General features: G+C 41.9%; 1 protein-coding gene across 2 annotated transcripts in view; it reads left to right on the top strand.

Moving 5' to 3' along the window:
- Positions 1-24909, top strand: part of LOC122811596 (60S ribosomal protein L5-B-like) — a 225772-nt gene that overhangs the window by 22919 nt on the left and 177944 nt on the right. For both annotated transcript variants that reach the window (XM_044083551.1, XM_044083550.1), the window contains exon 3: positions 9567-9682. In XM_044083551.1, coding sequence (XP_043939486.1) covers positions 9567-9682 — 116 coding nt within the window. The remainder of the gene's footprint in view (positions 1-9566; positions 9683-24909) is intronic.

Below are 24909 nucleotides of genomic sequence, written 5' to 3'. Positions count from 1 at the left end.
AACTCCATAAAGTGTTCCAGTCTCTCTATGGTAGGCAGGCAATGGTGAGAAAAATCACTAAGAAGAAAAGTACTGCAGCTTGGAGTTTTCATTTATCTCCAAACTGTAACAGTTTTGGAGTTAAATATCTTGTCTTTTTTTTTGGGGGGGGGGGGGTGCCGGGGCATACCAACCTACACATACAAATGTTTTTTGGCTAGAAAGGTACTGTTACTTTCAAGTGATCGTACTTCTTACTATTAACCAGTGACATGTAAATGTTCTTTTGTTTTTCAGTCTCTGGAATTTTTAGTAAAAGTCAAACAATGTTGAATACAGGGAGTAGTAGTTTGCCATCCTCTTATGTAATGCCAGCAAGCCACCTTCTTGCTGTTATGATTGTGGGCCACCTGTGGATGCCTGTCTGCTTCACAGGCTGTTAAGGGTACTGCACAATTCTACTGCCAGTGCTTCATTGGTGAGGTTTTGTGTTTTTATAGTTACTGTAGGGGTCAAATGTATTGGCCTCTCTGCTTTATACAAAGGGGCCTCATATTTTGGTTATTTGAGAAGTCTTCCATGGAAAAATTCTGCTGTTAAGAGGAAGAGGAAGACCTTGTCCTGTTAGTTTGCTGTGGTGGTCTATTTAGAGCCTCTGCTCCAGAGTAAGGTCCCCTGTTAAGATTTATATTCGAGACCCTCTGTGCGTTATCATAGGTATCAGTTAAGTAAATTTTTATGAGCCTAGGGACTGCAGTTCCCTCCTACTTGTTCCCTCTTGTTTTATAGTGGTCTGAAGAGCTATAAACCTGGGGTGAATACATGGCTTCTTGTTCACTTATCCTTTTACCTCCCAACACTCAGACTTGCGAGAGATGCACTTGTATATCCAAATTGGAAGCCACGCACTCTCCAGCAAAGACCGGAATAGCTGGTCAAGAGGCGAAGGTCAACACTTGCACCACACCACATGGAACATATAGCCCTCCAGAACACACACCACCACTGCCTTCACATAAAACCACAAACCACACACCCACCTTTGTGGAGGCTCTCAATAAAAATTTATCCAAAAAGCAGACGCCTCCAAGGCAGAAATGCACTCGACAACACAACACTAATCACGAGGCACATAACTCTCCTAAACAGTGTGCCACTCAACCAAAAGCCCCTAAGGCAGAACAGCATGTCCAACACACTAGTCATAGGTGACTCGATAGTGAGGCACACTGATGTCTCGCTCACTAGGTTGAATAAGGAGAAAGTAACAGTCGGCTGCCTGTCAGGTGCCAGGATCCGCCACATAATGCATGCACTCAGGTCCCTCAACAACAGGTATAAATATGACTCTGTCATTGTACATGTGAGTGTGAATGACCTGAGACGTACCTCCCTGGACTACATGAAAGAGACATGCAGGAGCTCTCAGATTATGTAGCCTGAGAAGCTCTCAGATTATGTAGCCTAAGTGGGTTTGACCCTAGCCCTGAGCAGCATCCTACCATCACTCAGAATGATGCCACAGTACAAGCAGAAATTGATAGATTTCAACAATTGGCTAAGTTTCTGGTGTCATTCTAAGGGGATCCAGTATCTGTCTGCTTGGGATGACATGATTAACAGACCTCGATGCTTTGCCAGGGCCTGCATCTGTCACCCCTGGGCTTCCGGATACTGGCCAAGGCTCTTGCCACACCCCTATAGTGCCTTTTTGAGGCAGTGTTTCAAAGACCAAATTACCACCGTAACAGCTACAAACAAATGCAGTCTGCGGGTCATGCTGCTCAACGCTAGAAGTATAAATCTGAAAATGCACTCGCTCACAGCACAAATGTCGATGTTCTCCATTTTAAGGAGTGCTTTAACAGAGACCTGGTTCAAGGCAGCAGAAAGCACCCCTGCAATGCCAGGCTATAACTCATTCCACACCTTTCGGCCCCAGGACTTGGAATGAAGCTCCAAATGCGGTGGTGTTTCCATATTCATAAAGGATGTGCACACCTCCAGACTGGTAGCCCAACATAACGCATCAGAGATACTTTAAGTGCAGCTAACAATGGGTAAGATGGCGATTCAGGTCGTAGCGTGCTATCCAACAATGTCCTAAGGCTCTCATTCCACATTCCTAAGCACATTGGAGAATATTAGGGTCCAACCTAACACTCTCTCATACTGGGTGACTTCAGCTACCCCTCCATTAACTGGGAAAACTACTTGTGTGCCAGTACACTTGCCCAACATTTCCTGGAATTCATTAATTCAAATGCCCTGGACAGCTCATTCTTACCCCCACTAGAGGTAGCAACATCCTTGACCTGGTCATTACTAACATGGTGACCGTTGCTCTACACCAGTAGTTAACTCCTTCCTGGTTAGATCCGACCACAAAGTAATCTCCCTGGAAATCCATAGCCCTCCCACCCCCTGCCCCTGCAAAGGTAACCACCATGAAAAACTTCTCTAAAGCTAAGTTTGGGCTCCTAAAAGCAGAGGTGGCCAATTTCATGGCAGCCTTGCAAATGGAGAATAGTTGCATGACTGCATACACCAGTGTGCTGCACAAACACGTACACAAATGAATGGATCTTGCCATACTCAATAGAACCAAGACACACTCCTCCAAAAAAAGAAGCCAATCTGGTGGCCCCCTGCCTTAAATAAACTTTACAATAGGAGGAGGAAACTAATGCAGAATAAGGTGATGTCCCAAGACTGGAAAAACTCCATCAGCCTCAACAAAAAGTTGAGATCCGTCATTAAATCCTCTAAAGCTAGCCATGAAAACAGAATTGCAGTAGATGGTAAAGACAACAACAAGGCCTTCTGTAGTTATGTAAAGAATCTCTGGAGCAATACCCAGATTTGCTCTGAGCTACTGCACAATGGTACATCCTATACCGAGCCAACAGATATTGCCAATATACTTGCAGACAGATTCAGTGCCAACTTTACCCAGCCCCCCCCCAAAGGATCAGTCAATACCAGTAGATTGCCAGACAACCAGTATTACTGCTGCACAGGTTAAAAATGCACTGTCCAAGGCCAAGAATACAGCTTCTATGGGACCTGACCATATCCGTGGCTGTGTTCTACATGAACTACAGAGTGAACTGGCACCTCACCTATATGGCCTGTTCAATCACAACCTCACCTCAGGCTTTGTCTGTACTGAATGGCGCACTACTACAGTCATCCCTCTCCACAAAGGAGGAGCGACTACAGACCCCAGAAACTTGCCCCATTAACCTGACGAGTCTGATCTGCAAAAGCTATGGAACACATCATCGTGGACCTAATAAACAAGGATAATGGGAATCTCCAAACTCAGGATCCCACACAGTTTAGTTTTGTGAAGGGTCGATCATGCCTGCTCAACTTGGTCGACTTCTTTGTGTCGCTCACCAGAGCTGTGGATGAAGGCAAGGTGGTTCATACAGCCTACCTTGATCTGGCCAAGGCATTTGATAGCTTTCCCCATTCAGGAATCGTAGAAAAAACTCACTAAGCTAGGTATCAACCGCTATATCACTAGGTAGGTTGCAAACTGGCTTACAGATGGAACCCACGGTATGAAAGTAGCGGACTCCAAGTCAGACTGCCGACCAGTTGCAAGTGGAGTCCCACAGGGTTCGGTCCTGGGTCCTCTCCTGTTTGATATCTATTTCTCTGAAGTCTAGGCCAACACAAAGGGTCTCTGGCTGACAAAGTTCGCAGACAATTGCAAGTTAGGAGCTGCTATTAACTCCCCAAGTGATGGCATCCTACAGAAAGGCCTCACTGAGACCAACGACTGGTGTCAGAACCATGGCCTTAAGCTCCATGCCAAAAAATGTCATCATCCCCTTTGGGGAAAAAGCTGGTTCCCATGAATTACCACATGGATGGTAGTCCACTGAACACAGAAGGTGGTGTAAGAGATCTGGAAACGCAGGTTGACAGCAGTCTCTCTCTTGATCACCACATTGCCACTGTGGTCAGAAAGTCCAGTGTGATGCATCTCATTACTAAGGGTTTTGGATCCAGGAAGAAAGGGGTCATTGTCTCCCTGTACTTTTCCCCTCAGGCCAATCACAGAGTACAATGCCCCATTTGGCATGTACCTCACTAGACACCTGCAACAACTGGAGAGGCTGCAAAAGTATCTCCTGTCTACATCCTTGTACTGATGGTATTTGTACGTGTACCCCCAGTAGATAGAAGGAAAAAGTGAAATTAACCTCCCACCACCACAATGCAATACGATATTGGCAAAAGTGGGGGTTGAGGCCCCCATTGCTACCCTAAAGATCTTCTTATAATAATCCCTAGCAATGTATACAAAATTATTAACCAGTACCATCTCTAAAGGTTGTAATCATATTAACTGTATAATTAGTGTCGACTGTTATTGTCTTGGTAAACCATTTTATACCGATGTCATGGGGAATGACTAAAAACAGATCTTTCAATTCAGTATAGAGTCGTCAATGACTAGGACATAAGTGACCCTAGTTTTTGGTTGCAGCAGGAGTTTGTGTTGAGTGCTGTTTCAATTGAAGGTTGTATTGTCAGCATACAGGTTGCAGTGTGGATAGGATATATTACTGAAGTTTTAAGTGCCTTTTGTATGTTTCCTAAGTGATTTATAAATGGGTTTAGTTAGAAAATCAGCATATGTGGACCTAGTACTATGCTATAGTGGCAGCGCCAGGTTAACGTAAGGGCTGATGACATGCAAGATTTACCTCCAGCATAAGTAGGTTTAGACACCTCTGAAAAGCAGGCTCAAGTAGTAATAACTAACTGTCTTGAACATGAGACAATTGCTTCATTGCCTCAAGTTGTATAATAACTAGTAGGCTGGCAACAGGTGAGTTAAGGGTTGACTGGTCTTATGGTACAGATGGGTACTATGACAAACATAGTGACCAACTGAAGAACTAAACACCAAAAATTGTAGAAGCACAACAGACCAAAGATACAATAAGTTGGATTCTAGTTTCTTTGGTCTGTTGTGCTTCTACAATTTTTGGTGTTTGGGTACTATAACAACCTTGACCAATGACCTGAGAGGGGAAGGGTTTGTTAATTCTTCAGGGTACTATAACAGTTGAGATACAGTAACTGTAGTTTGGATGTTACTTTGAATGACATTCAGGATTATTTTGGTGTGTTTAGTGTCTCAGTTATCCCAGTCTGTGTTTGGGTGCTTGAAGATGCTGTTACTTTTTTAATTTATATGTATAAAACTGTAAAGGTAATTTTCATGCTCTGTAGTAATTGTGGAAGGGGGTACTATTACATCCAGTGCGAATACATTTGAATTTGTTTATTGCAGTCTTCTGCATCCATGAATTTTGGTTCTGGGATGTTATCTTTTAGTCTTACTTTAAAGTAGTCTTACAGAAAAGATGTTGCAACCGGTTTTGGTCTGTCTGTAGCAATGATACGTAAACCTAATTAAAATTGATATTGGGTCAATGTCCAAATAACCATATTTTGGTTATGGTACAATTTTAAAATTCTTATCCTTTATTAAGACTGTATAATTTTTGGATCTCCTATTTCTGAGATCACTTTCATGTCCATATTGTCTCTGATTCGTTCCCTAGTTGGTTTATCTATGTGTGTGAAGAGAACCCTGCTGAAGCCTACTTAACCCTTTCTGTGGCTTTCCCATTCCAACAAGAGAATGTCCTGAAGGTCTGTGTCCTTGGAGACTACTGGTGTTCTGCTTTCTGTGTGTATACTGGAGCTGCAGTGGAAGTAACCGAATCATGCTTTAAACCCCCCTCAAAGGAGCCTTCTCTTTCTAGGGAGAGAATGACCTTGTCTCTTTCCTATTAGAATATGATCCACCACCGCCACCACCCCGACTACCCATTTTTTTTCTTTGTACTAAGATTTAGCAAGGCTGCTTTCACACACTGACCCTATAGCATCAGAACACACTAAAACTAATGGCAGAGTAAACTTTAAAGAAAAGCAAAAAGATTTGTGACTGTGGTATAGTGAAAAAAATGAAAAAGCATGGCAGACAATTTACAGATACAGTGGATATAAAAATGTACACACCCCTGTTAAAATGCCAGGTTTTTGTGATGTAAAAAAAAAAAGACCATGATAAATTATTTCAAAACTTTTCCCACCTTTAATGTGACCTATAACCTGTACAATTCAATTGAAATACACAAGTAGAGCTAAACCCAAACATAAAACTACTGTTCAATCTCAGCCTTACTACAGGATATGTACCCAAAGAGTGGTGTACAGCAACAGTGGTCCCTCTCCACAAAGGTGGTGCCTCAACGGACCCTGGAAACTATCGCCCCATAAGCCTGATGGGCTTGGTCTGCAAAGCTATGGAAAGGATCATCGTGGACCTCATAAATAAAGATATTGGGGACCTACAGACACTGGATCCTACCCAGTTTGGCTTTAAGGGCAGATCCTGCCTCTTAAACCTGGTTGACTTCTTTGAAACAGTCACCAAGGCCATTGACGAAGGGAAGGTGGTCCCACACAGCCTATCTGGACCTCGCAAAAGCCTTTGATACAATACCACACTCTGGCATTATAGATAAGCTCACCAGCTTAAATATAAACCCCTATGTCACTAGATGGGTTGCAAACTGGCTCAAGGACAGAACCCACATGGTTAGAATTGCTGGAGCCATGTCAGACTCCAAACTAGTTACAAGTGGCGTCCCACAGGGCTCAGTCCTGGGACCTCTCTTGTTTGGTATATATTTCCCGGAGGTACAGGCCAACACGGAAGGACTGTGGCTGACCAAGTTCGCAGATGACTGCAAACTGGGCGCCATAATCGACTCTCCAGTCGACACAAGCATCCTCCAAAAGGGCCTCGTAGAAACAGACAACTGGTGCCCGAGCCATGGCCTCAAGCTAAACGCCAAAAAGTGTATAGTCATCCCCTTTGGCAAAAACAAAGTGCCCACAAATTACCACATAGGTGGTAATCCATTAAGTACAGAAGAAGTAATTAGGGACCTGGGGACCCAAGTTGATAGCAATCTCTCATTTGACAACCACGTGGCCAAAGTGGTTAGAAAAACATATTATATAGCCCACCTAATCATGAAGGGATTCACATCTAGATTAGGGGAGGTCATTGTGCCTCTTTACTCATCCCTCATCAGGCCCATAATAGAGTACAATGCCCCTTTTGGGATGTACCTTACCAAACACCTGCAGCAACTGGAAAGACCCCAAAAGTACCTCACCAAGAGGATCAAAGGGCTCAAACAGATGCCATATGCTGCCCGGTTAAAGAAACTCCAGCTCTACTCAGTGGCATACCGCCTGCTCAGAGGTGACCTGTGCCTGACGATAAGGCCATGTCCAACCTGGAATTAAGGGACATGCTGCACCTCAAAAATCCAAATCCCATCGAGCTACACGCCGAGAGACTTGAACCTCAGCACTGAAATAAACAGGACATGCTGGAGGGACAGATTCATAACCCAGAGGCTCCCTTCACTCTGGAATAAAATCCCAGTCCAGGTTAGGCAGAGTCCCTCATTGACTCTTTTCAAGAGGAATCTTGATGAGTGGATGGGAGATCATAGGTTTACCCCAGGTATCACTTCTGTGTCACTGTTAGACAGAGGCACAGTATACTAACCTCGAAAAAGGGCATAAAATAAATTTAAAATGGGTGGCGAAAGCCAAACATACTCTGGCTAGGCTTATAAATGCCCTAGGGCAGATAGCATAGTATGAACCTATGAACCTATGTCTGTTGGTGGAAAAATTTAAAAAATAACGTACAATAAGCTGGTTGCATGAGTGTGTACACCCTTAAACTAAAACTTTGTTGAAGTACCTTTTGATTTACTTACAACATTCAGTCGTCTGGGGTATCCAGATCTGTCAGATTGCAAGGGCATCTCTTGTGTACAGCCCTTTTCAGGTAACCCCACAGATTCTCTATTGGATTTATGTCTGGGCTCTGGCTGGGCCATTCCAAAACTTTAATTTTCTTCTGTTGAAGCCATTCTTTTGTTGATTTGGATGTATGCTTGAGGTCATTGTCATGTTGAAAGGTGAAATTCCTCTTCATCTTCAACTTTCTAGTAGACGTCTGAGGGTTTTGGGCCAAAAGTGACTGGTATTTGAAACTGTTCCTAATTCCCTCCACCTTGACTAAAGCCCCAGCTCCAGCTGAAGAAAAGCAATCCCAAAGCATGATACTGCTACCACCATGCTTCACCGTGGGGATGGTGTTCTTTTGGTGAGGAGTGTTGTTTTTGCGCCAAACATACCTTTTGGAATTGTGGCCAGAAAGTTCAACCTTGGTCTCATCAGACCATAACACATTTTCCCACATATTTTTTGGAGACTTGATGTATTGTTTTGCAAATTTTATCCAGGCCTGGATGTTCCTGTGTAAGAAAAGGCTTCTGTCTTGCAACCCTACCCCATAGCCCAAACATATGGAGAATGTGGGAGGTTGTTGTTACATGTAGTACACAACCTGTACTTGCCAGAAATTCCTGCAGCTCTTTCAGTGCTGCTGTAGGTCTCTTGGCAGCCTCCCTGACCTGTTTTCGTCTTGTCTTTTTATCAATTTTGGAGGGACATCCAGTTCTTTGCAACATCACTGTTCCATATTTTCTCCACTTTTTGATGATGGTTTTCACTGTGTTCCACGGTGTATCCAATGCTGTGGAATTTTTTTTGTACCCTTCTGACTAATACCTTTCAATAATGAGATCCCTTTGATGCTTTTAAAGTTTTCTGCAAACCATAGCTTTACTATAGCAGGCAACTGAGTAAATGTCAGGAAAATCCTACTAGGACAGCTGAACTTTATTTGGGGTTAATCAGAGTCTCTCTAATTGATGGCAGGTATGTACCCAAGAAGACTAAATGCTGTAATTAAAGCAAAAGGTGCTTCTACAAAGTATAAGTTTAAGGGTGTGCACACTTATACAACCAGCTTATTGTATGTTTTTTTATTTTTTTATATTTTTCCCCCAACAGATTTGTTTTTCAATTGAATTGTACAGGTTATAGGTCACATTAAAAGTGGGAAAAGTTTTGAAATGATTTATTATGGTCTCATGTTTTATATCTCAAAAACCTGGCATTTTAACAGGGGTGTGTACACTTTTATATCCACTGTATTTATGGTAGGAAAACATTTTTGTACATACAGCCATTTTATATTTCTTTGTTTTTTTTTTTTTTGAGTGTTGGTTTATTTGAAAACTGTTCTTGTATTGTAAACATGCAGAATTTTATGGTATATGTTTTAAACATATTGCTGTTTATTGAAGAGTTGAATTGCAAACACCCATCCATTCCATGAGCTATTACCCTGATGTCTTGGTTGTCTTAGTCTAACATTTTACTGGTACCTCAGTTATGTTTTTTATTTTAATTATAGAAGGAAAGTTGAGTGTAGTACTGTGATATACATTAACCTACAGCTCAGTAGTACTACCCATGCAGTTGGCCTTAACAATGGTGAATAATGTTGGCAAGTCCTATATCATGCAGGTGTTATGATCTGTATTTTGTCTTTTTTGGCAGAATTGTACAATAAAACTAATTTTCTGTATGTCCACTTCTTAATAATACAGAGGGCAAGACTGATTATTTTGCAAGAAAGAGACTAGTGATCCAAGATAAGAATAAGTACAATACCCCAAAATATCGACTTATTGTGCGCATCACAAACCGGGACATTATTAGTCAGGTAAGTAGTATACCATCCTTGGTGGCCTCTACCTTTGAGTTGTTTCTTACAGAGTTTAATGTCTAATGCTTTTATTAGAATCCTCTTTGTTTTAGGGGCACTGAGATGTTTTAGAGGGCTTTTGTTGTGTTCTGGCATTAAATCCAGTTTCTGTATGGGGACTGTTTGACCTGTTCTCAGCAGATGTCTTGTATGTATGCGAGTTCTTATTGCATTTAAAGTAAACTTGTTATAGTCTAGAATAACTTTTCTGAGTTGACTTGTCATTTCATCAGAAGTATAAATCCTAAATGCTTCACCATAAAAAAAATGTAATTTTTTTCATTTAAACGTCACATAGCTACATTTTCTTAATGAAACTTCAAAGAGAGCTGAGATATACAGCCCTTTATATAAAATTTCCTTTAGAGCAGTCGTGTACATCCTTTTCATGGGGAGGGCCACAACACGAATTCTTAATGCCTCTGCTGGCCACCTCAAACAGTAAGTTATGAGTTAACAGTAGGTACAGGTGACTGACATTTTTACTTAAGACAGCAGTAAACTGCAACATTGACTTCACTGCACTAAACAGTACATTAGTAAAATGAGTCACGGTATTCACATTAAATGAGATTACATTTTGAACACACTCTGTGGCAACAGCAGTTAATTCTGCAGCTAAAATTAGAGGTGTGCGCAACTGCAGTCAATTAGGCAAGCATGTGCTAGAAAGTTTGCATAACTGGAGTAAGGCATAGCATGGTTTCACTGCTTTTTTTTTTTTTAATTTTTGGTTACTCTGGGAGCCAGATGGTGTTGTGGCATGGGCCAGATTTGGCCCCCGGGGCGGATGTTTTGCACCACTGCATTAGAGAGAGCCTGTACTTTTCACTAACTTAGTCTGACATTTTGAATTGGACTCTTGCCATTGTAGGTGTTATCATTCTGGTTGCAGAATGCACTGATAGTCTAGAATACCTTTTTACTGAGCCATCATTGCATCAGAAGCAGAAATCTTATAAATATCCCCAGAAACATTATGTGGATAAAATGCTATTCTTTCAAGCAGATAAACTGGTGAGGTCAGCAGCAGCATTGTGAGGCAGTGAAATTCCTGAGAGCAGAACAACAATGTTGAATATGTTTTATAGCCATGCATCCCACTTTTGCTGTCTGAAAGTTTAATCACTAGGGGATACTGAGGTATGGCCTCTTATACATTTATTCCAGATATAGGTGTCCATATGCCTTTACTGTTGCAGTATGACATTTCATATTTTTCTCAGTTTCTGTTATGGTTCATAGGTTGCTACTAGGCTATTGGCACTAGAACCTATACAAGCCTAGCCATAACAATTCCCTGGCTATTACTTCCCTGGTCCTCTGTCTAAAAAATGTCCAACCCTGCCAAGTATTGAACCCAAGACCTTGTCAACTACAGCATAGTGCATTAGCCCACTAAGCCAACTCTGCTCTGAAGTGGGAGATTTTGTTTTAATTTAGTTGGTGTAGAATTCTTCTGTACTAAATTGTCGTTACACCAGAAGTAAAAATTCTGCTTCTCCAGGAAACATACACACGCGTGTGTATTTTTTCATTTGTAACATGACAGAGACTAGAATGCCATGCATTCAAGTAACTTATGAGGTTGGGTCACATTCAGCCATAGTATATGTTAATTTATATGTTGGTACTAAACACGGGGATTCATCAGCCTTTGGTGCCACAGTCTAATGTTATGCATTATTCTCTTTCTGTTAAGGTGTTTAGCTTCTGCTCAGTATGCGTAATATAATAATGGTCTAGAATACTTCTTTACTGAGTTATTACATCAGAAGTAAAAAAATATATATACATATATATATATTTTACCATTTGTAACGCGTCATAGCTAAAATAATGCAGTATGAAGCAGCTACACCAATGATGTCAAATTCAGAGTTGTGCTGTTGGGAACTCCACAAGAGTATAATAATAAATGAAGTCCATTTTGAAGCTGAACACCCTATTATTACTGCCCAAATGTTTTATAATGAAATCAAAAAGGAGGCTTAAGAGTTTCTCTCTGCATCATCCTTAAGTAGCTGTTTCAGTATACATGTGACATGATGATTTGCATTAAACTGTTCCATTTACAGATGAGTTGAGCTTCAGCAATAGTCAAGAGTATTTCTTTACGAAGACGTACATCTCATGCAAGTTTTGCAATATAGGTTCATAGGTGTGTACTAGGCTAATGGCCCTGGTGCCTTTGCAAGCCTAGCCCATAGGATTACCCTGGGATATACAGTCATTTTTTTCCCATTTGTAATGTGACATGGCTGAAAAGCTGTATGATGCAGCTAAAGTGGTGAGGTCAATTTCACAGTTGTGTTTTACTGAAATGCCTAAAGGTAGATTAGCACATCTCTTATTGTGACAGATGTAGCATTGGGAGTCCCTTAGCAACATTGAGAGAGACTGATATTAATCATAATGTTGAGTGTCATGTACCAACTGTCACTGAAAGCCTGATGCTTATTCCAAAGCCGATGGTCTATATCTGAGAAGCTACTGTTGCTGATGGTGATCAGTTACAAAGTCTTGTCAAACATATTTAGGCTATAGAGTGGAGTAAAATACCATTCACAGTTTAACACTTTTTTTTTCCATTCACACTTTTTTTCTTTTCACTGTAAGAAACAGCTTTAATAGTGTGTAATGGTTTGATGATGTGAGGAGCCAGGATTGTGGTAAAACAGGCTTAGTGATCGTATGTCTTAAAGAGGATACTTTTGGGATCATTTTATGAACAGCATTTTGTTAAAATATCACATTGTAATTTCACAACGATTTTACAGTTGTATATTTATGTAATACTAATTAGCTTCTCATCAAGCAGTTACTGCTTGCTTCTAACTTTTAATAACTTGCTAATGTTAAGCATATAAATCTATATTTCACAAAAATTTGATTTAGCACTGCTCCTTAAAACAGAAACATTCAAATACACTTTAATATAATCTGAGCTCATGTATTAACTGTTGACCATGTGGCTTTATCACAATATCACAGGTCTTGGCAGTTGTCTGTGACTTTATACCTAATATTGCAGACTACTTTCTTTAAATAAATCTTTGTCTTGGGTGCATTGTTCCTTGCCAGTGTTCTCATTAAATTAATTTTCCATTACAGAATCCCATGCAGTCCATTTTCAATCTGGAGTTTTATTTCCATTATCTAATGGTTCTGATTGCTATATTTTAATCTCTGTAATCATTTTCTCTCTCGTGGATGGTTTGTTTTTGATTTTCCATTTTCTGGTTATGGCTTTCTTGGCCACCACCAACATTAAACAACATAATGCTTTTTCACTTTTTGAGTACATGTTTGACTCAAACTCAAAAACATCTTTTGTATTGAGGTTAAATAATCTTGTAAGTGTAAGACTTGGCATATTGTTCAATTCAGTTTTGCAATGAAGCAACTCTCCTTTCCCAAAATTATATGCTGACAGTAACCTCCTCCTAAAACAACAGTCAGTCTCCATATGATTCTTATCTGTTGGAACATGCTATCTCAGGTCTTGTAGGGGCATGGAAATATTTGTACAAAATTTCCATGCAAAGGTACTAAGTGTTCTCAATTTAATTGCACCTGTTAAGGATGAAACATGGTTCCCTCTGTTGCCTTATCCATATTTAATCATTCCTCTGTTTTAATTTTCTTACTGAAGTATCTTAAGTTTAATACCAACGTAGATGCTGTACTTACTTCTACTTTCCAGTCTACCATTTTTTGTTCTAGCTGCAATTATATAAAGTCTACTGTTTGTGACTTAACACATTTACTCTCCAGCCACTGCATGTCTTCCTTCATCTATAACATTAGACTGTATATGCAGGTTGATCGGAGTTCAATAACCCAAACATTTGGCTAGTTTCATACTATTTTATTACCTCCTCTCCTTTTATCATTGCCACCAAAATTGGTCTTTTGCTCTCTTTTTTTTCCAAATGTTCATTACATATTTTTTGTTTTTCTTATTGTATACAGAATACGTCTTGGTGGTGGTGGTAGTCTATTTTTCCAGCATCACATTAAGACATGCTTAATTGAGTATATAAAGTTGTGGTACTCTTTATATTTCTTGCCTAAATCTGACAAATGCCCACATGTGAACCTGTAGTTGCCTTGTCTGGCTCTGTATCAATGAAGTGCTTACATTTGGGCATGTATTCCAAGCCCTGGATCAGATATGTTCACCTAAGCTGTATGGGTTTTATAGTAAAACCCCAAATCTAGTCCCAAACCATACTGACTCTTTGACAGTGTGCCCCCCCCCCCCATTGCACACTCTCCCTTTAGTTGTCGCAAATAAACTGCTTAATTTCTTTTCATATTCTTCCATATCTGATCACTCTTTGTTGGTGCATATAAACCTGACCTACATAAAGAACCAGTTGGGACAAAAACGCTCTTGCATCTTATTGTTGATGTCCATAAAAAAATTCCATATTCCTATCTTTTTAATCGGTTTCTGTTTGCTCAACATGGCATTTCAGCAAAATTCCCAAGTGTCTTATGACCCCACAAGAAGGGTGTACTATTTCAAGTAATATGTTGGGATGTTGTGTTCTGAATTGGCAATGTGTATAGTATTACGTTATATGCAAGAAGGGGCTTTTGTCTTGTTAGTATCTCTCTATATCCAGTTTTATTTGATTATGTGCAGTGTTCATGCTGTACCCACATTTACCCTCCTCTGTCTGCATTTTATTGTTCTTGATACTTTTATTTATTTTACATTTGTTTACCGGGAAAGCCCAGCTGTGCACGTGTCCTTTTTCAGTGGATGCCCGGGGAGATGAGCTCCAGGTCATAAAGTAACATAGTGAAAGTACAGTGTATTAACAAAAGTGAAGTAGTTCATATTAACAAAGACAAAACAATAGTGTTAGACATTGCTACTATAGATATAACACCAAGTAGAACTTGTAGTAATCATAACAAGGAGAATAAAATATTGTTAGACGTTGCAAATGTAGATGTAATGCCAAGTAGATCATACAGTTGTAGACAATGTATTATCAAATGTGAGGCAATATCTAAATAAACATTTATCAATATGTGATGAGCATTCAGCTCATGGCTATAAGATTTGGTCATAAGTCAGTTAAGCAAGGTTAGGAGGAGTGATGGTAAAACAGAGTGGTATGTGAAATGGCCTGTCCTGCGGGGGCTACAGGGACAGAGCCAGGAGTTTGCAAGGTGCGGTTTTAGGAGGGTTTTAAATTGTTTAGATGGGGGAATGGTTACTATTGAGTTTGGTAGGGCATTCCAGAGCCTTAACGTGTAGTTGGAAAAAAGTGATTCTCCTGCTGAGATTTTTGCTTTTGTAACTTGTAGTAGAAGTTTATTTTTAGAGCAAAGGCATCTTGAAGCTGTGTAAGGCTGAATGAGGTCTTTGAGGGCTGGGGTCTTATTTGGCTGGTAGCGAATTTTATGGGCTAAGGTTAATTGCTTAAGGTGTAGTAGTTGAGGGAGTTCAAACCAATTGAGCTGCTTAAGGGATAAGCAATGATGTGACTCGCAAGAGCATTGATGGCAAATGTAGAGATTTTATTGCAACAAATTTTCAGTTTGGCAAGGTCAGTTTTACGGAGGTTGGATAGGGCTTGGGGGTGCATAAAGGAGTGTTGTAAGCAGGAGGGTTCTGGCAGTGGTAACTTTTGTATCCTTTGTTAGAAATTGGTTGTTGCTATATAGGAGACCAATATTTTTATGTACTTTCTTGATGGTTTGATCTATATGTATGTCATATTTTAGGTTATTGTTGATTATGACCCCTAGCAGTTTGGTATGGTCCATTGGAGTAATCAAGGTTTTGTTTTTGGAGTAAATGTGGAAGTTTGGTGAGGTGGAGGTAGTCCTAGTGGGGCAGAAAAGGAGGAGATTTGTTTTATTGGGATTTAGTATAAGCTGGAGTTGGTTAGCCAGGTTTCTACAGACAAGGAGTCTTGGGTTGTGGTTTGAAGGATGTTGAGGGAGGAGGCTGAGCAGATCAGGGTTGAGTCATCTGCATATTGAATTACTGTGGCATGTGGGGTGGCAGGGTGAAGCTGGTTGTTAGAGAGAGAATAGGAGGGGTTCAAGACTTTGACATCAAAAGCTGTATTGTAAATACTGTGCTGCTTTTTAAAAAGTGTGATGCTCCTAAATATTTTACACTGACATCTGAAAAAGCACAAACTACTTACCATTCCACACTTTAAACCTATGATTGAATATCACACTGACAAATTCTGTGCATTCCTGCATTCAGAATAGTGTTTAAAAAAATCTGCTGTTGTCTTTGTTTCTGGAAATATTTTGTCTACTCCTATTTTATTTTTTCTAACTAGTGTGGTATTTATTGAATATTTGATGTAGTAAACTGTTATCCATGTGAAGTTGTTCAATCTCACTGTTCATTCTTCACTGATGGTTTCGGAGCCGATCCTCGGCTCTGATACGGCCGACTAGCAAGCTCAAAGTTTTCCAGTAGCTCGAGACCCAACCCCTTATGCCACAGTGCACTGCTGGAATTACCTCAGATCTAGTTTGCCACAGCACGGATCTCTTGGTTTCCAATGTTGCTCGAGACCCTTATTGGGAGTTTTTAACTTTCAGCAAGTTTTCTATTTCAATTTTATATATTTTACTATTATAACTATATAGTTACTGCGGTGGTGGTGCTGCGGTAGCGTTGTCGCCGCAGTTAGACGTTGCCCGTTCGATTCTCAGAGCGTCTTCTGTGTAGCGACATGCGTGAATTTGCGTTCCTTCGTTGAAGGTTGTACGTTAGGCCCGGCAAGCCAGTACGTAAAAATCTACTGCCAATCATTGGTGGACCAGAGTTCCGCTGTGGCGACCCCCTAACTGGGAAAAGCCGAAAGAGACAAAACTATTATAACTATATAATATTATCTCGTTAGCAATTGTTTTCTGTTTTCTCCCTTTTCCCAGTAAAAATCTTCAGGTTGCTTTTGGCCTTGGGCCTTTTCTTACAGTTGTTAGTTGACCTTTTGGGCTTTTTGATATTGGATTTCTATAATCCTCTCTAACTTTGTATAGCTAAATAGTTTTGTTACTTGTTGCCTTTTTGGGCTGAGTGTACTGTGTAGTTAATTAGATTAATCCTTTCTAACTTTAACTGTCATATAGTTAAATAGCGTGTTTTTTTTCTCCTTTTTGATTGTGTGAATAGTAGTTAGTACTATGTCTGAAGAGAAGGAAAAGCATCCAAAGTCTGGGTTTAAAAAATGCCCAGACTGCAGACAATAGATGTCTGTTATGGATGCCCATGTGCGGTGTGTATACTGTTTGGGTGAAGTGCACTTGCAGGAGTCCTGTAGTATCTGCCACTCCTTTTCTACTAAAGTGCTTGCAGAAAGGAAGAGGAAGTTAATTGATAGGGGTATTAAGCACCCTTTCTCAGAGGCATTGTCTGACCAGGATGGGGCCAACAAATCGTCCAAATCTTCCTCAGAATCCAGGACAAAGAAAGGAAAAAAGTCAGTGTTGTGACTTCGGCTCCACTGACTTAGGAGCAGACAGTCTGTTTTTTTTTTGGAACTGGGACACTGCTCTGGAACCGGTTACCGAAAAACCTTCCTCTCTACTGCTCCAGTTGGCTCCATCTGTTCACTCCTCCAGGTCTTCTGTCAGCCTGTTTGATCTGGATATCCTCCAGGTCTTCTGTCAGCCTGTTCAATCCGGATATGGACCAGCTGGTTCAGAAACTCTTAAAGGCACCAGGCTTAGCTAAATTGCTGTCGGCTTAGACCCAACAGTCGCAGCCGAAGACCATTACTCCTGAATTGTCTGCTCCTCCTCCGAGCCATACCGGACCTTTGGAGCCGGAGGAGGCCGACCTGATGATTACGGATCCCTTGGAGCCGACACTCTCTGGTCGGGTCCGGGGAGGATAGTTGCACCGACTTGTCATTGCCGACTCTTCCTCTCGGGGCTTCGGCTTGGGTGAGCTCTGCTCCTACCTCGGGCTCAGAGCCCATGGCTTCGGTGCAGGAGGGGATCACAGCTCCTTCTGATCTGTAGACTCATCGGAGCCGTGGTGCATTTGAAGCCACGAGGGTGAGTGTTGTCTCCTCCTCATCTCAAGGTATGGCCTTTTTCTCCCCTAAAGTGCCTGTGTCAGTTTGTTTCCTCCGGTCATCCCAAGCGTAGAGACCCAGAGCCTCGGGTAGCCCCACAGGGCGTTCCCTGTTTTTCTGAGACCTCTCCAGAAGTTCCCCCAGAAGAAGTTCCCAGGAAGAGATTATGCAAGAGGAGGCATTTGGACTCCCCACAGGAGTCTCTAACATCAGGCACCGACTTGGATGAATCAGAAGGGTCCCCTAGATTCCCCTCTGAGGACATCTCCTTTGCGGAGATTCTTGATCTTCTTAGGCAGAGGGGTGATTGGCAGTCCAAGAGCCCTACTGAGGATGATTGGCAGTCCAAGAGCCCTACTGAGGATGAGTCTGTTCTCCTGAAGGCGTTGAGAGTCTCATCCTTCCACCTCTTGGGTGTCTCCGCCCTACGTTGAGCTTATGGATCTGGTGTCTCGTAGGGCGTGGGAGTCACCAGAATCTATGGAACCTGTTCCTAGGAGGCCTAATAAGTTTTATTTCTGCCCCCGTAGATAAGTCCTTATTGACCAGGTGTGAACAAGAAGGAACGACTCTGCCGTCTGAGTCCGTTTTTCCACCCCCACTCGACCCTTTCCTAAAGGTCAAAGGGGAGAAAAGAAGTCTTTCGGAAAACCCAAGGAGCCTTTCAAGACACGTGTGGAGAGCCCCCATCCAGAAGCAGAGGAGGGGGTTACAATGGAAGAAGTCGCCCTCGCGGCAGAGGGTGGTCTGCAACACCAGGGTGACTGATCACTTTTCTGGTCAGTCCTTCCAGCGCTCCTGAAGGGAGGCCGACTGTCCTACTCTGGAGACAGTCTGGGGTCGCTTGTCATTGTACCCAGAAGCTTGGCTAGATGTAACAAACGACATTTGGGTACAAAGTATAATTTCCAGAGGGTATTTCATACCGTTTTCCACCCAGCCCCTTCCCGTCAAAAAAATCCTGAACTTTCCACCCAGTCACAGGTAACAAGCAACAATAGAGGTATGCTGATTGCTAGAAAAGAGTCATCTAGCCAGTCCTGGCAGACCAAACAGGATTTGGAACTTAAGATTCTTTTTAGTTCCAAAGAAAATAGGGGACTGGAGACCCATTTTGGATCTCGGCAGACTCAACCAATTTGTGAAGAAAGGGAAGTTCAGAATGGTCACGCTACCGTCCATACTTCCCTTTTTAAGGAAGGACAGTTGGATGTGCTTGATTGATTTCAAGGATGCGTACTACCCCATAAAGATGGCCAGACCATCCAGGGATCACCTGCGTTTGTCTGGGAGCCAATTGTTATCAGTTCTGAGCTCTGCCCTTTGGTTTCACTACAGCCCCCAGAGTGTTCACCAAGTGCATGGCAGTAGTCACGGCTCACCTGAGGCGTCTGGGATTCCAGGTGTTTCCGTACTTGGACAATTGGCTCCTTACCTCCACCACCAGGTATCCACTTCAAGCGAGAGAGGCTACTCTGACACTCTGCGATCGGCTAGGCGTTAGTCAACTTAGAAGTCTGCCTTGTTGCCATCGCAGCATATCGTTTTTATAGGGACAGAATTAGACACGTCAACCACCACTCTTAGTCTTCCACCAGAAAGGATTTGTATTCTTCGCCAACACATCACATCCTTGGTATCAAAGAACAGAGCACCGGCTGCAGAGGTATTGAAAGTACGAGGATTGATGGCAGCAGGAATCTTGGCAATCCCATTAGCAAGGATGCATATGAGAATCCCTTCAGTGGCTTCTATTCACGCAATGGTGTTACCAAGAACTTCCAGTGAATCACACGATCCTGATAACCAATTCGTGCAAGAAGGATCTTCAGTGGTGGTTGACATCTCTTAATGTCACAATAGGACGTCCTTTCATGCTACCCCCTCCAGTTGCCAATGTGACAACGGACACTTCCCTGATACGGTTGGGGGGGGGCTTTTTCAGGGAAAGACTGCCCAAGGCACATGGACAGATCAAGAATCACATCTGCATATCAATGTCCTGGAGATGAGAGCAGTACTTCTAGCGCTGCAATACTTTCAGGACTCTTTTCCTCTAGGAACAATTACAATACAGACGTGTCAGTGTTCTGGTACCTGAACAAGCAAGGCGGGACCAAGTCTTATCCCCTTTGCTGAGAAGCCCTCAGAGAATGGCAGTGGGCAGTGTCATCTCAGCGCTTTCTGTTAGCAACGCACATCCCGGGCAAATCCAACGTCATAGCGGACAGACTGAGCAGGGCAATTTTATTGCCCCACGAATGGTCCCTCAAACGAGATTGCGGACAGGATTTTCCGCAAATGGGGCCAGCCTTCCTGCGACCTGTTTGCCAATCATATCAACAACAAATGCAGAAGCTATTTTGCCCCGATTCCCACGCCAGGTCACTCCCCGAGGGATGCTCTTGTCCACGATTGGTCCCCGGGTCTCCTCTACACATTTCCCCCAATTCTTCAGATACCCAGATTTTTACAGAAAGCAAAGTTGCTGGGACGGACAATCATCCTTGTAGCCCCTCATTGGCCTTGGCAGATTTGGTTTCCGTTTCTTTACCATCACATTCTGGAAGACCCATGAATCCTGGACTCAGTTCTGGACTTATTGACGCATCCGTCTGGGGATATTCATCCATCATTGCAGACACTGAAGCTGACTGCTTGGCTGCTCCAATTCCCCGCATAGCCAGGCTTTATAATCTTTTCCATGACACTAGTCGAAATTTTGTTGTCTTCCCATAAACCTTCCACTAGAAAATTGTATCGTAATAAGTGGAAGAGATTTTCCATTTGGGCATCCTCCCATAACATTGACCCTTACCAAGCGCCATGGTTTTCTATTTTACAATTCTTGACAGAAAATTTCAACAAAGGAGCAGCAGCTGCTATGGTGTGGGTACAACTAGCTGCTATATCTAATTTCCATCTAGGGATCGATGGATTGAATATTATGGCTCACCAGTTGTCTAAGGCTTTTCTAAAAGGTTCCTTTCACATGAGGCCTCCAGTGAAGACACCTTATTCTCTTTGGAATTTGAATTTTATGTATTTCGCATCATTCTTCCTCTTGAGCCTGCATCATCTTGTGAACTAAAATTTCTGTTGTGGAAAACTATTTTCCTAGTAGCCCGCCGAGTGTCAGAGCTCCAAGCCCTATCCATCAAGCCTCCTTATTTGGTCTTTCATGCCGATAGAGTATCTCTCGGGACAAATCCATCCTTTTTTCCTGAAGTATGTTCTGAGATTAACATCAGTCAAGTCATTGAGTTGCCTGTTTTTCCCTAATCACACCAACAAATTGGAATATATGTTGCACAAACTCGATGTTCACAGACAACTTGGATTTTATTTAGACAGAACAAAAGACATTAGGAAATCAGATCAGCTTTGTGTCTTTTTTTCTGAGGCCAGGAAAAGTGAACCAGTTGCCAAAACAACTCTTAAGTGGCTGTCAGATTGTATCACTTACACATATTCTTGTCATAACATGCCCTTGTCTAGTAAGGTGAAGGCTCATTCAACCAGAGCAGTTTCAACCTCTTCAGCTTTTCAAGCCAAATTACCTTTGGACAACATCTGTGCGGCAGCTACATGGTTTAAACCTCACACTTTTATAACTCATTACAAAGTGGATAAGGCCACCAGTATCAGGGCTTCATTTGGCTCTACGGTTCTGAAGAGTGTACTTCCATGAGCCACCCAAGATCAGGGTGCTAGGGACGCTACCCATCAGTGAAGAATGAACGGCGAGATTGAACAACTTCACATTACAAGTTATGTACTCACCATAACGTTCCATGTGAGTTGTTCCATCTCGCCTTCATTCTCACGTCCCTCCCTCCTTCCCCCTCCTGGCTGCCAGTTGACCTGGAGGCTGTCTTCATCTTGGTTTTTCAATGTGTCTTCATTCCTAGGCAGAATAATTATTGTACTTTTATATGGTACGCAGCAAACAAGATCTGAGGTATTCCAGCAGTGCATTGTGGAATAAGGGGTTGAGTCTCGAGCTACTGGAAAACTTTGAGCTTGCCAGTCGGCCATGTCGGAGCCAAGGATCGACTCCGAACCCATCAGTGAAAAATGAAGACGAGATGGAACAACTCGCTTGGAACGTTATGGTGAGTACATAACTTCTTTTTATGGGCCCAAGTCTTGGTTGAAATGGTCTGGTGACAAGTCCACCTACCCACTTATCAAATCGCAATGAAATTATCTGTCTTTGGCTAGTAGTTGTAAATACAAAGTAAATAATAGTGAAAGTGAACACTCCTGCCTAATTTGTCTGATAAGACTAATCACTTTAGACAACTTAACTACCACAATTCATCCTAGCTTGAGCTCCGTTGTAGATATTAAATATTAATGTTGACTATGATTATGGAAAACCGAATGCCTTAAAATATCTTTTCATAAAAGCACTTGACAAAATGAGTTAGGAATGTTTGGCATGCAGACCATATTAACATCAATGTATTTGCAGTGCATCTTTTGAATCATAATGATTCTGTAATGTAGTCAAATGTTTGCATAACTTTTGTAAGTCTATATACTGCTCCATGTTATCCTTGGCAGTATATATCTCCTATTGCTTTATTTTTTCTCACTTCTATTTGAATTCCATTACTTCTCTGAGGTACAGTAATATACAACGTAAAGACATTAAGATATTTTCAAGTGAAGTAAGAGCTGGCGGACTGCAAAAGAGCCTAAGTTACCATGTTCAGGCAGTAGTAAATGGCAGGGAATGTCTCATACACTTCACGTGGTTCATTTTATGAACTTTAACATCCTATCAAGTTTGAAGTCCTCTTCTTCCAGTAATAACTTATTCCACTGCAGAGATGCCTTTAGGTTTTGAGTCCGAAGTTAATCCAGTTGCGTTTCCAGCCGTTTCTTACACAGACAGTACTATGAAGTCTACCCTTGTGTTTTTTGTGTTTTCCTTCTCATCCTCTGGCCTGGGGACACTGTAAGCACAACTAATATTTCAAAGATATAGCCATCCACGCTCTACTGAGCAAAGGATTAAGAACAGACAAGAACGGAATACGATACAATTTCTGGATGCCGGCTTCTTAAACAGAATCCCACATATGCACGAATGAGCCTTTTTGAGTATGAAAACAGAATTATGACAACTGGTTCAAGTCCCACTTAACAGCGATGCTTCACAGAGAGCTTGACTGGAGATGCACACAAGGCTCGTCCACACAAGCGCTCATTAGAACTGTTGCCCCGAAGTAACTTTGCTTTCATTGTGACCACATTTCCAATCTTCGGTGTACAATTATCTTAGTCCTTTGCAAGGACACTAATACTTGAATTCACGTCTAATAACATTTCACTTTGGCTAGATCAAGCTATCATTAAGCAGGATCTATCCAGTCATTAAGCAGCTTTCTTTTCAGGAGAAATACTGCAAAATGCCAAAGTTTGTCGCAACGATTTTTACTTGCTTACAAAACTTAATTTGTATAGGTGCATGATACGATACTGTCATAGGATGTGTTTTCATGGTTTGTTACTGTTACATTATTTGTTTGATATGCAGCATCTATGTAATGTTGCTCAAGAACCATATTTCCATAAAAATGTGCGTTTCCAATTCATTCTGCCTTTGTTTCATTAATCCACAACCCTTTTTTTTTTTTACACGTGGGATCAGGGTGTCGCTTCAACAATGACAATCCACTGCAGTCAAGGATCACACCGCCGGGTGGCTACCATGCTGCTGCTGTTCTTCCATACCATATACTCACCCCTATAACCAATTTAGTGTGTCCAGTCCACCAACTGTATGTCTTTGGAATATGGGAGTAAACTAGAGCACCTGGAGAAAACCTATGTGAACACATGGAGGACATGGCAGACTCCACACAAAAGGCACCCCAGCTGAGAATTGAATTGGAAAACCTCTTGCTATGAGGTGACTCATAGCTAAACATTTATATTTCTTGTATCCTTGCTCTGTTAGTACTCTAATGCAGGCCCGTTGGATATATGCAAATTACCCCTTTATGACATATCGGTGATGTTCTTCGTGTTTCACTGTTGCAGTCATTACATTTGGGTTATCTGCTTGCAAGTAGCCCTCCGTCGACCTGATTAACAAAGTCTTGGGTCCTGCGTCGGTTGCTGTCCCTTCTTCCATGACGTCAGGGGTATAAAACATGCATCCGATGCCATTACATCAGTGTTTCTTGCCGTGCGGTGCCTGAAGCAGTTCGCAAGTGTCGGTTGGCTCCTGAAATTTTCGTTTCGGTTTCAGAACCGAAGTCTTCAACTAAAGCTAAGTACCCCGTTGGGGGGACTTTTTCTTGCTCCTTACCAATGTCAGTAAAATTTAATAATTGCATTACTTGTGGAAAGCAAATACCTCAAAGATTTTCATTCGTACTGTATTCCTTGCCTAGGCCCTGACCACGATGTACCTTGCTGTCGGTTTTGTGCTTTATTTAATCAGCGCACCATCCATCTGTATATTTTCACCTCTAAATATTTTGGTTCTCTGTTTAATTATCCAGAAATATCGGTTAGCCAGCCGACTAGCGGGTTTCTGAAAAAACACAAAGGTAAAGACAGGCCGCCGAGGTCCAAAACTGCCGACGATGCTTCTAAGCCAGTAGCCAGTTCGCTGGTACTCAGTGAGGTGCTTTTGCAGCCCCTGATGCCCGTTACTTCTGATTCGCAGGCCTCTACTGAGACCCATTCGGAGTCCGGTATGCAGTGAGGTGCTTCAACTATGGAACCCGCGGATGTCTCTACCTTGGATGGGTCCAGAGCCGCAGTGCAGGCACTGGCTTCTGAGGGTGCATTTAGGCCTACGGACTTGCATATTAAATCTATGCCTCCTTTACTTAGGCCTAAATCTCAATCCATGGCTAAAAAAGCGACACTCAGGCCACATGCTCAAGCCTCTATGCCTAAAAAACAAATGATAGGAATAGCTGAAGATCTAATAATTCTAATCAGGGGTAGCCAACTCTCCCCCCTTCTAAGAGGCCTAGGACTGAAGTTGATTATGAATCTTCTGATCAGGATTCTGTTTTTTCTGATTCTTCTGATGATCTGGATTTGCCCTTATCTACTTATGAAGATTCTGAGAATCCCTTT

This window comes from Protopterus annectens, chromosome 9.part0 (assembly GCF_019279795.1).
Source record: "Protopterus annectens isolate FY-2018-M chromosome 9.part0, PAN1.0, whole genome shotgun sequence".
NCBI classification, from domain to species: Eukaryota; Metazoa; Chordata; order Ceratodontiformes; family Protopteridae; genus Protopterus; species Protopterus annectens.
This window is presented reverse-complemented; position numbering and strand designations above follow the sequence as displayed.